Source organism: Leptopilina heterotoma, unplaced genomic scaffold (assembly GCF_015476425.1).
Source record: "Leptopilina heterotoma isolate Lh14 unplaced genomic scaffold, ASM1547642v1 Lhet_33, whole genome shotgun sequence".
NCBI classification, from domain to species: domain Eukaryota; kingdom Metazoa; phylum Arthropoda; class Insecta; order Hymenoptera; family Figitidae; genus Leptopilina; species Leptopilina heterotoma.
In genome coordinates this window covers 1,106,842-1,119,809 of record NW_025111022.1, presented here as the reverse complement: position 1 = coordinate 1,119,809, position 12,968 = coordinate 1,106,842, and the positions used below count along the sequence as shown (strand labels likewise).

Sequence of the window (12,968 nt, the reverse complement as noted above, 5' to 3'; positions counted from 1 at the left end):
ATGTTCTCTTATTTGACTCGGACTGGTTATATTTTTGTCGCAGTAATTAGTCCATAATTTTTCATTTTTAGTCCGTAAAGTCTGTATTTTTAAATAATTTCACTGGTTCGAGCCCTGAAGTATATACAGTTGGAATTTATTGGATTGTTGATAGTTGCAGATAGAATGCCAAATTCTGAGTTTTAATCAGTAGTAAAAAAATTATAAATTATAATTTTATAAAGTTTTAGTTTTATAAAGTATATTGAAGTTGTTACAAAACGTTCGCAAATTGATCTAAAAGAAATTTGTCTAATGTAACAAAACATACAACAGACAAAAGTTAATAACAAAGAGAAAACTTGGTGTTTTATATGAAAACGTGAGAAAAATGAGAAAAAAAAAGTGTAATAAAGTATGAGGAAAAGAGATGAAAAAGAAAAATTCGAATGCTTCCGGATGGTGAGGACTTGTTGGAAAATTGAGCCAATGAGCGAGTAGCAAGTATACCACGATGCAATTTGCCAGCTCAATTTGTAGTTTATACGCTGCTTCTAATTTAAACTGTGGGTTTTGGGTAATATCTCCTGTTTTCTCATGACGACAGTTCAGAGTGAATTTTCCCTCGACCGCTACTGTAGTTTCAATTGGATCCTCACTGAAATGCACTAGACCACAAAACTAGCCCATTATTCTCAACGACATTTTTGTTTTGTTTTTTTCTTAATTTCTTTTTTTCACTATTTACTAATTTATTTTCTTCGCAAATTTTTTATCTTGCATTTAGATTTCATAATGCTTAATGTCATATATTTTATTTTTAATTTCTTCCTTGTAGTATTTATTAGGAAATATTTTTTATTTGGTGACTGAATTATTTTTGATCAGTTTAGGTATAATTTAGAACCTATAGAATTTATAATTTACACAATTTATAATTTGCACAATTTATAATTTACACAATTTATAATTTGCACAGTTTATAATTTATACAATTTTTAATTTAATTACTTTTCTTTTTTAATTTGTTTCACATTTTCTACGTTATTGCTATTGGAAAATTTATTGATAACATAAAAGAAGTTTAAAAAATTGAATTTTTATTTTACTTTTATTATTTAAGAAAATTACAGTTCGAGTTGATCATAATTGGGAACCATGGAAAATAGTTGATTAATGTAATCTTCTGTAACTGCATTTAAAGTTTTTGGCTGCCAATTTGGTTTGTTATCCTTGTCAATTAATCGTGCGCGAATACCTAAGAGTAAATTATTTATTATTATTTATTTACTATTTTCATTTATTTATTTTACTGATTTGTTTTTTTTACTTATTTATTATAAATATTACAATAATCATTGTATATTATTTTATTTAACTTCAATTTACTTATTTCGAAAATTAATTAATTAGCTATTAATTAATTAAATTTCTGAAGTCTGACAAGAATTTCGAAGCTTTATAACTAAACTTTCAAGTAGCAGTTGAAAATTTGAAAAAAAAATTTTAATTTACGATTTTTATGGGGTAAAAAGTGAAAAGAGTTTCTACTCTTTAATTAAATACTGAAATTGTTTCTCACCTTCGCCAAAGTCAGTATGCATTGCAGCGTACGTTAAACCAAATTCCATTTTTAAACAATCTGGGAAATTTTTTTCGGAGGAAATATCAAAAGCTTGTTTAGTCATTTTTAAAGCTGTTGGTGAATTTGCCATGATTGTTTTTACCACATTTTTACTCCAATCTGAATTATCGTTCTTCAATCTAATCAATATTTATTTGTAGAAAATTACAATAGAACTGTGTGTTTGTAAAAGCACTTTTTATTCACTTATTGATAGTTATGAAATATACGATACCTATCAATTATTTCTTCAACTGTCGGAGCTGAAAAGCAGTGATTGATTTTTTCTGCGTACGGCTCCATACTAGATTGATTAGGCAAATTTTTCATGTGATGCTGTTTTAAAATTTCACTAATATCTGAGCCATTTGATTCTGTTAATTCTTTCGTTAATAAATGTATTCGACTGGAGGGAATAAAGTGGGTTGTTATGCCAGCCAAATAAACGTCACTTCCTGAAAAGAGCGTATATCAAAAAATATTTTATGTTCGAAATTAATTTATTACTGTTGAGTTTTTATTTTTATTTTATTTGTTTATGTTGTTATTTTACATTTTATTTTAATTATGTTTGCTTTTATTTAAATTTTATTTATTTTAATTAAAAGAGAGGGATTTATTTATTTTAATTATTTTCGTTTTTATATTTCAATTTTATTTATTTAAATTATTTTCGTTTCTATTTTAATGTTGTGTATTTAAACTTTTGTTTTCATTATTATTTTGCTATGTGAATTTTAGAAAGAAAAATAAACTAAAATATTCTTACCTTTTAATTTAGCTCCAGTGAGGCCAAGATACAAGCCTAGATTTTTATCTAATTTTGATAATTTATAAATATTACCAACATCAGGCGTAGAGCCAATTGATGTTTCTGGAGTAGCGTACATTGTATTTTCGGTTGCTACTGTAAATTTACTGTTGATAGCAATTCCACTTACTCCACCAAAAGAAAGACCATCCATAATTGTAATAAATGGCTTTTGATAATTAGCGACAAAATAACATAATCTAAAAATAATTCTCCTTAAAGCTCGTTTTTTTATTTAAAAAAAAAAACTACAGTACCTTTTTTTGCTTCTCTTTTTTTATTATTTTTTTTATTTTACTTTTCTAATTTACTTTTTTAAAAATTTATTTATTTTCTTTTCTATATTTTGTTTATTCTTTATTCTTTTATTTTCTTTTTTACTTTGTTTTATTTTATTTTTTTATTTTATATTTTATTTTTTTTATTTTATATTTTGTTTTATTTTCTTAATTTTTTTGTTTCTTTTTTTTTTTTTTTGTTTTACTTTCTTTCACTGAAAAAAAATATTATTTGATTCAAAATAACCGAAGCAAATGCCATTTTATTGAGTCAAATAAAAATTATTTAATTGATAATAATCAAGTAATCGATTGATAGATTTTGTAATTTCTATTTGAATCAAATAAATTTTTTTTATAGTACTTCTTTTCTTTATTAAAAAAATTTTTTAAATTCTTTTTTAATTTGAAAATTACCTGTGAAAAAATTTTGTCACTTCTATTCCAAATCTTGTGCCTGTGTCCAATCCATTCACAAAATGAAGTGCTCTAACGTCACCGCCAGCAGAAAATATATTTTTTACATTACTTTGCCAAATAACATGAGTTTTACAATTTTCCCACTCTTCAAGTATTTTGTACATATAAATTGCCATTGACCAATTCATTGAATTAAGTTTACCAGGTCTATTGAGATAAATAATTCCCATATTTCCAATCTAATAATGAAACCATAATTTTTAATTTATTTTGCAAATAAATAATTAACATTTATTATTATTTGAAAATATTCAAAAAAATTCAAATACTCACATCTTTTTTTTTAATATAGCTTTGAGCGGAATCATATTTCCTCTCGCCGGGATTTGCTGTCACAGTTGAACAAAAAGGTTCGGATCTAATTAGAATTTTTCTCGTATCCACATATTTCATTGGTAATTTTGCGATTATATTTTTCAACTAGAATAATAAATTCGAATTAAATTTATGATTTCTATGTATATTATAGAATTTTTTATCATTTTAATTATATTTTATTTTACTTATAACAATTTATAATATTATTTATATAATTATTGATCAACTCATTGAATTTTTTTATTTACTTTATTGTAGTATTTTTTGTTGTGCACCTAAAAAAATTTTATTCGATTCAAGTAAATAGTTATTTGATTACAGACAAGTAATCAGTTATTTGAATCAAATAAATTTTTTTCAGTGTAAAATTAACAATAAATGATCAAATTAATTTAATGATTATAAGCAGTAAATATATTAATTATGGGTAATTATAAAAAAAAATTATAAAGTTTATTGTAAGTAAAGTTTGCACTCAGGAAAAAGATATATTTGACTCAGAGCCAACTGGACTTTTTATTTGTTTCAAATAAATTTTATTTGGTTCAAATAAACGTTTTTTTGGTTTAAAAAAAATTTTATTTGGTTTAAATAAACGTTTTCTTTATATCGAATGAAATTTTTATGTAAAACAAATAAATAACCTAGTTGGCTCTGAGACAAATATACTTTTATTTAACTCAAATAAATTATTACAGTTGGTTTAAATAAAATTCGAGAGTATATTCACATTGTAATACAATGTTCACACTAAAAATTTGTATCACCTGTATTAATATTCACTTACCATATTAAAGAAATTAATTTTAAATTTTAAATTAATTTAACAAAATCAAAATTTGTATTTATTTAATTTTTATTCAGAATTTCTGAAAAATTTAATATTTCTTGAAAATTATTTTTGCCGAATGAGTTTATTGAGGAAAAAAGAAAAAGTTGTATGTACAATACTAAAGCACTTTGAATTTTAACTAGAAAATAAAGTATTCTATTTTCTTCTTTCGCAAGTAGATATACATGCAAAATTTTGTTAATTATATGCAAGTTTTGATAATATTTTATTTATGAGGCAATAACCGACCATGAGAGATAATAAAAAATCAGTTGAATTGTAGTTTTCGTAACAATTTTTTTTTGTATTATTAGTATTATTATAATCGTTCATATTATTTTTTATTATAATATTTTTTTGATAAATATAATTAGATTACAAACAATTTAAATTAATTTAGAATTAAAAGAGTAAAATTTTAATGTAATGTTCACATTTTCCACGTGGCAATTAAAATTAATTTGACTGTCTAATACTTTACAAGTTGCAAATAATAAGTATAAATTGTAATATATAAATTATAAAACAATCTTAACAATACTAATAATAGTATAATTACACTATTATTTACATTATTTTTTCTGTTTGAAAATTTTTTTTGAAAGATATAAAAAAAATGTTGAAACTTGCTCTTTCGCCTGATTAGAAGTGATAACATAGATAATGGGAATGTTTCTCGGAATGTACTTTTTGCGATGTTGCCCACGCATTTAGTTGGTAGGTCTGATTGTTCTCAGGATATAGACTGAATACACGGGTGGCTGGTTAACTTGGTGCCCAACCTTCATCCTGGATACCCAGCATAGTTCGCCTACAGATCCTTCTTCTTTTAACATCTTTCATATATGCTCTCAAGAACCATCTCTCATCATTTTATTTTACAACTTATGTGCATCTTCAAAGACTAATTTTTCCTCTTCCCTTATTTTTTTTGCACCTCATCTTTTTTTAAAGAACCTCGATTTTCTTTTTGTTTCTTCTTTTTTTATCTCTTCATTGTTTTTTCTGAAAAGTGTCGATTTTTTTCTAATATTCTTTTATATCTTATCTCTTCGTTATTTTTTTCAGAAATATGACGATTTTCTTCTTTATTTTGCTTCTTCTTTTATTTTTCTATTCGCTATTTTTTCTAATGAACGTAAAATTCTTCTCTTCTTTGCTTCTTTTCTTCTTATTTTTTATTTATTTTTCCATCTCTTCGTTATTTTTTTCTGAAAAGTGTCAATTTTCTTATTTCCTTTTGTTTGTTTCATTATTTTTTTCTAAAAATTTCGATTTTTTTCTTTTCTTTTTTTATTCCTCTCTTTCTTTTATTCTTCATTTATAGTTTTTATTTCTTAATTTTTAATTTAAATTTTTTTCTATTAATTCTTAGTTTCCTGCTTTTTCTTTTATTTTTCATATCTTTAGCATTACAAAAATCCTCAGGACTCGAACTAGGTCCGTAAATCCCGTAACTTTGGTTAAAGTCCGTAAAAATAAGATTTTTGAAAAAAGGTCCGTAAAGTCCGTAATTTTTTTGATTGAAAAAGAACGAAAAGTTCGTAAATTGTACGATATAATTTGGAGAATTTTAGAGAAATTACAAATAAATGCAGAAATTTCAATTATTTTCAAAGGTAATAAAATTCTTCGCAGAAATTAAATTATGTTCAAGAATTTTTTAAAATTCTCCTGGAAATTTCAATTATTTTTAAAAATAATAAAATTCTTCTCTGAAATTCAATTGTTTTCAAAAATTTTGATAAATAAAATTGTTGGTAAAATTTCAATTATATTTTCAAAAATTTTCCTCTTTTCAATTATTTTCAATATCTACTATTTTAATAAAATTTTTAAAAAGAATTCAATAATTTAATAAAAATTAATAAAATTCTACGCAAACATTTAATTACTTTCATAAAATAATAAAAACTTCACAGGGATTCAATTATTTTCGTAAATAATAAAATTTGTTTTTGTAATTCAATTATTTTCATAAATATAATAAAATTCATTGCTGAATTTCAATTATTTTTAACACAATTTTAATCGAATTTCTAGAAAAATTTAATTATTCTTAAAAATTTTATCAAAATTCATCAAGAGAATTTAATTATTTAAAAATCTTTTTTATAAAATTCTTGACGATAATTGAATGTTAAGAAACATTCAATAATTCAATAAATTATTTCTTTTTGTATTAAAATATTTCAATTCTAGTAGAATTTTTTAATAAAAATTGATTTAAAAATGAATTTCAGTTGAAATTTTATATTAGAATTGAATATTAAAAGCAATATAGGGTGAATTTTTATATTTTTAACTACCAGTTCTGTGGAATTAATTTTTTTGAGAAAGTTTAATTGCAAATTTTTTTTGGAATTATTTAATATTTTTATTTTCTAATACATATTTAATTGAAGAGTTTACGAATAATTGAAATTTTTAAAAATTGGATTTGTAAACAAATGAATTTGAAAATTAAAAAATTATTAAAAAATAAAAATAATGCTTTTAGAGAAGAATTTTAGTTAAAAACACGAAAAAAAATATAATTTTGGAAAAGTTACAAATTATTGCAGAAATTCAATTATTTTCAAGAGTAATAATACTCTTCGCAAAAATTAAATATTGTTCAAAAATAATAAAATTCTTCTTCGGAATTTAATTATTTTCACAAATAATAAAACTATAAAACTCATCGTAGAATTTTAATTAATTTATTAATACCGTTTTAATCAAATTCCTCGAAAAATGTAATTATCCTTGAAAAGTTTATTAAAATTCTTAGCAAAAATTCAATTATGTTGATAAAATTCTTTATGGGAATTGAATTTTAAGAAACATTGAATTATTTAATAAATTATTTACTTTTGTAGATAAATAATTGAATTGTAGTAGAACTTTAATAAAAATTGATTTAAAAATGAATTTCAATTAAAATTTTAAATAATAATTGAATATGAAAAGCAATTTAGCGTGGAGTTTTAGAAATAATTGAATTTTGAAATTAATATTTTTGAGAAAGTTGAATTTCGGATTTTTTTATATTATTTTAAGTTTTTATTTTGTAATATATATTTAATTAAAGAATTTACGAATAATTGAAATTTAGTAAAATTGAATATTGTAAAGAAATGGATTTGAAAATTGTCAAAGAACTTTTTTGAAAATTAATAAAAATAATTGATTTAAAGAAGAATTTTTGTTAAAATTTCTTGAAAATAATAATTGAATTGATAATAATTTTATCACTCGGTCATCTTTAATTATTATAAAACATGAAGAAATCGATAACTCCGAGTCGAATCACTCCGAACTCGGAGTTATCGATATCTTCATGTTTTATAGTTATGCAAAATTTAATTTTTGGTTTTAAGTAAAATGTTCTCTTATTTGACTCGGACTGGTTATATTTTTGTCAGTAATTGGTCCGTAATTGTAAATAAACTGGAAGTTAGAAAAAAATAAGGAAGAAGAGGAAAATAAATATATTTATAATTAGAATTTGAGATTTGTTTGCCATACTCTTGAGTTAAAGAAAATCGGGAAAAAAGGACTCCGCGCTTTGATGATAGTCTTTCGCGCGAGTAAAAGAAAAACTTATCTATATATACGCGCATTGTATGAAAAGGGGGGAAAGGCTCGCACAATAAGCCCCGGATTCTAAAGAAGGGCAGGACTCGACCTCTTCGTTGATTTATTGACCTGTGCCTCACGTGTGCAACGGCTAATTGTATTTTAATTATTGGATACATTAAACATGTAGACGAAAGTGCGTTCGTCATCAATTCATATTCATTATACTTGTATTTATAGCATCTAAACATTTTATCTCCGATATTTCAATATTCATTTACGATGAATCATTATTATTTTAACCTCTCAACTCTGCTCTCTTCATTTCCTTATTATGATTAAGGAAGATTATTATTATCTTCACTGTGAATTTGAACAAATTTTTTTTAACACTGCAATAACAAAGTATTAAAGCAGCGAAAGAAATTTATTCGGACATTAAGAATATTTAGCACCTATTTTAGCATATTTTCTATACTTAAATCTTTTCTATTTTTGATTTAATTATATATTACATTATTACCCAGTGTGCACCTACTGGAACAATTCTGGAACCGTTCTAGAACTGTTCTTTATTTCCATTAACTGTTCTAGAACAGTTCTAGAACGTGGACACTGGGTATATTTTATTATAACTATATATTATTATGTTATTTAATTTAATTTCTTTATCACAATTTTACTAATAATATTAAATTGACATTAAATTTTATTTAATGAAACTGACACCCTCTTTGTTTTCGAAATTTGTTAATTTGTTTTTAGCCCAAATGGGTCTCAATAGAAGACATGATTTTTACACTGAAAACAATTGCACAGTTGTTTACTTTCAGTTATACTTAAAAATAATTGCGTGTATATAGTTGACATAAGTATAGAAAATTAGCGACAGGTTAGAAAATGCATAATAAGGACAAAGAAAGTTAGTTCTTTTCGAAAATTATCTCTATATGATTCTTGTGTAATTTTATCGGCATACTATATGTATAAATGTCGTTGAGGGCATATCCTTTATTTTCTCAATGGCAGAAAGGAAGTACGTGAAGTTTCACCGGGAATATTTTCTCAAGGGGTCATCATAGTGAAAGAGGAAGATTTCTGGATTACGATCCGGGTTTTTGATAGAAACTTATATGGTAAGAAAATGGATGGTACATTTGGCATTAAGGATGTACGTGAGTCTAGAGCAACGGTCCTTATGGGTGCGTTTGCGATGACTCTCGCGCTCTTCTTTTCTTTTTAACCGCATATCATGAACTGCCGCTGATTCTTGTATAAGAATTCTTTTTGTCCCATCTGTATGTAACATTCGAGAGGTTTATTCGAATGATTCAAAAAAAGATTATGAAAAGATTCACTTTCTTTTTGATTTTAAGTCATTTTAATCCTTTCTTAAAAAAGTAATCTTCCTTAAATTTTCTTCTTTGAGGATCGAAATTATGATTCTCCTCATCTGGAGCAAGATGATTTTGATCATATAATGATTTTATATTTTACTATTGGATAATTCTTAATATTTCTTAAGAATTTTTGTGAATTTAATTTCAAAATCCCTTAGGATCAATTTGTTTCTTTGAATAAGTTTTATTGAAAAACTTTCATATTATTATTATTGTTTAATGTTGTTGTTGTTTAAAAATTGTTTGATAATTTAGTAAAAAAAAACATTTATAATTAAAGAAAAAAAGGATGAAAAGAAGTCAAGAGGGAAAATGATTGGAAAAAAAGTTGAGAATCACTGAAACGAGAACAGTAAATTGAATTTTTAATTGTGCAGTAAAATGAAATTTAAAGTAACGCGCCTCCTTCGCATCCGTAATTGGATCGTAAACTCGAGAGTAGATCTTTTAACAACAAGCTGGTAAACCACATTGGATAATTAACGTTACTTTATCGATAAATATTACTGAGTTTGATCCGGTCACTAGGAGTCAAGGTTTACGAACCAGATTCTCAATCCGTGAGAGAGTCTTTCCAATGATTGTTTGCATGAAATTGCACCAACATGTATACCTATACACATTCTTTTTTCTCTTTCGAACAATTTTTATTATTTTGTACAAAAAAAAAAGGATTAAATGCTGATTTAGGGAACATATAATAATAATTGGATGAAATAAAGGATAAATATAATAATATATAATACAATATATTATAATATTATAATACAAATATTTATTTTATATTTTGTTACAAAATAATTAGAAAGAGTAAAAACTTTTTATTATGAACATCAATTTATTTTTAGACTCTTTAAAAATTCAACATTGCGCGCGTCTCTGGAGAATGAATCAATCATTTTTTTCTAAAATATGTCAGGAGAAAAATATTACAGTCAACTTCGATAAATCAGTTTTCTATGCGCGATGAGGGAAGTATTAACCGATATAAAATTCAACATTCTTGGTTTAATTAGACAATTTTATTGTCGCATCAACCTCATGACCTGTGTCATATTTCAAGGTCATCTTTCAAGTATGTTAATGTGACGTATTCGAGAAAAATGGCAATAGAGTCTTGCTCGCACACCGTTATCTCCTCTCGTATTATTATTAGCTGGGGGAAAAAAAAAGAGTATAGTGACAACTTTCGGAATAAGAAAATTTCAATTATAACCGTTTCTCCGGTTTCATATATATATGTTCATGATGGAGGTAATTTTATATACATATCGAGAGGCAGGCGACAGAAATCATTTTCATTTTCAGCACTCTGAGAACGATTCAAAAGATGCTGTGCGAGGTAAAACCATCTTTTTTTTCTCCTCCATAGGCCAATTCATTCGTATATGATTCTGACGGGCGCATAAATAACTGGGAAAATGGACGACAGCGACAAAGCTGGCGCTGATTTTGCTAGTAAAGTTCTTCTTGTACGAGCGAACGGCTTACCGGGATGGATTTATGCCAGCGTCATTAAGGATTAATTATACGCCTTGTCAGGCAACTGATGCCGTGTCCCAGCAACTTGAGATGGTCCGCGGCAATAAGAAACATAAGGGGGAGGTTGAACCGGGGAGGAATCGAGTGAAACCAAGAGAGAAAGACTAAAGAGAGAGAGGAGAGAGATAAAGGGTTGAAAGGAGGAATGAGGATGGAAAATTGTGTGATTGGAAAGGAAAAAGAAAGGAGGAAGAATGCAGAGAGAGAGTTGACGATAAAAAGAGTAGTGTGCCATGTGCCTACGCATCTAGTGATTTACACCTTTAGGTACGATTCGATAATGCGGAATATGCCCTTGCAGATGCTGTACGGCTACCATTCTCTGGGATTGAAAGATGGCATGACGTGTTTAGTGCAACGTCTACCTTCATAGTCCTTTGATCACTGGGAGAAAATCGCCAACGCATGAGACACCTGTTCGAGATGATGATGATGATGATGATGATCATTCCTCAGTCGGCATTTAGAAAAAACCCTCTATTTAGATTTCTATTTGTATTTTATTTCTTTTATTCAAATTTTTTAATTTGAATTCTGTTTTATTCCCTTTAGGTATTTAGAATTTTGTTTTCGTTTCGTTTCCTCTATTTAGATTTGTAAACCGTTCTCATCAAGAACGGTACCTACAGGTACCTACAGGTCAGAGAATTCAGGGAAAAGTCAGGGCAAGTAGAATTAATCAGGAAAACGTCCGAGAATTTTATATTCAACGGCCCCAAAAACTCCTCAATAAGTTAGTTTTGGAAAATCTTCCGCCATATTGGATCCGCCATTTTGAATTTTTGAAAACTAAGTTCAGATTCGTAATCAGCGACCCCGAAAACCACCGAGTAACAATATTTAACTAAATTTGAGCATTTGTTCCAACAGGGTTGCCACAGGGAAAAGTCAGGGATTTTTATTAAAAGTACTGAAAAAAATTAAATTTTTAGAATTTATAAGAAAATTCGGAATTTTGGAGTCTTTTTTGTTTGCCTCATAAACTATAATAATTTCTTTTTAAATAACTTAATTAAATATTAAATAACTTAATTCTTGAAAAACTATCATAAAATTATTATTTATAAATTATTTCATGAATAATTTTACTTAAAAATTTCTTTTACTTCAAAATTTCAATTTGAAATTTTAAGAACAACTGATTACAGAAATTCAAATATTTTCAAAGGTGATAAACTTTTTCGCATAAATTCAATTATGTTCCAAAATTTTAAAAAATTCTTGTCAAAATTTCAATTATCTTTATAAATAATAAAATTCTTCTCCGAAATTCAATTATTTTCAAAAAAATTTAATAAAATTCTTAGCAAAATTTCAATTATTTTCAAAAATTTTCCTCATTTCAATTATTTTTAATTGGTATCTACTATTTTAATATAATTTTCCAAAAGAATTCAATTATTTAAACAAAATTTTAATAATAGTTTCACAGGAATTCAATTACTTACCAGTTTTAATTATACATTTCTTCGAACCAAATTCAATTATTTTTAATTTTCTAATGAAGTTTCTCGAAAGAATTCAAATATATTCAGAGAATTGAAAAAAATAGTTCTGAGCAATTCAATTATTTCGAAAAATTTAAATAAAATTCTTTTAAAAATTCTATTATTTAAAAAAATGTTGACAAAATTCTTTACAAGATTTAGTTAAGAAAATTGCAATTTTAATAAAATGTTCCTATACAATTCAATTATTTTCAATACAATTCTTCTTCAGAATACGATTATTAAAAAAAAATTGGAATAAAGTTCTTCGCAAGAAATCAATTATTTTCATAAATAATAAAATTTTCCTCGAAGATTCAATTATTTAAAAAAATTTGATAAAATGCTTTATGTAAATTTGAAAAATTATAATAAAATTCATCATAGAATACAATTATTTTCGTAAAATATAAAATTCTTCTTAGGAATTCAATTATTGTCAAAAATGTTTGTAAAAATCTTCGAAACAATTTAATTATTTTTGTAAAAATCAAATTCTTCGAAGAAAATCAATTATTTAAGAAATTTTAATAAAATTTTTCCCAAGAATTTAATTATTTTCAAAAATAAACATTTTCAAAGGAATTCAATTATTAAAACAAATTTTTTTTTAATTGCTTGTCAGATTTTAATTATTTTCAATTTTTTAATGAAAT

At 25.0% G+C, this 12,968-nt stretch overlaps 1 protein-coding gene across 2 annotated transcripts in view; it reads right to left on the bottom strand.

The window, feature by feature from the left end:
• Window positions 1-1,071: 1,071 nt before the first annotated feature.
• LOC122505017 (3-hydroxyisobutyryl-CoA hydrolase, mitochondrial-like) overlaps window positions 1,072-12,968 on the bottom strand; it is a 39,462-nt gene continuing 27,565 nt past the window's right edge. Inside the window, exons 1-7 of one of the 2 annotated variants that reach the window (XM_043616423.1) lie at window positions 4,278-4,357; window positions 3,446-3,592; window positions 3,110-3,351; window positions 2,373-2,614; window positions 1,839-2,058; window positions 1,562-1,743; window positions 1,072-1,237 (exon numbers count right to left, since the gene is read on the bottom strand). In XM_043616423.1, the coding sequence (XP_043472358.1) occupies window positions 1,107-1,237; window positions 1,562-1,743; window positions 1,839-2,058; window positions 2,373-2,614; window positions 3,110-3,351; window positions 3,446-3,592; window positions 4,278-4,280 (1,167 nt within the window). In that variant the 5' untranslated portion in view covers window positions 4,281-4,357 and the 3' untranslated portion in view covers window positions 1,072-1,106. Of the gene's footprint in view, window positions 1,238-1,561; window positions 1,744-1,838; window positions 2,059-2,372; window positions 2,615-3,109; window positions 3,352-3,445; window positions 3,593-4,277; window positions 4,358-12,968 lie in introns of those variants that run through there. The other variant, XM_043616422.1, reaches the window with a different exon arrangement.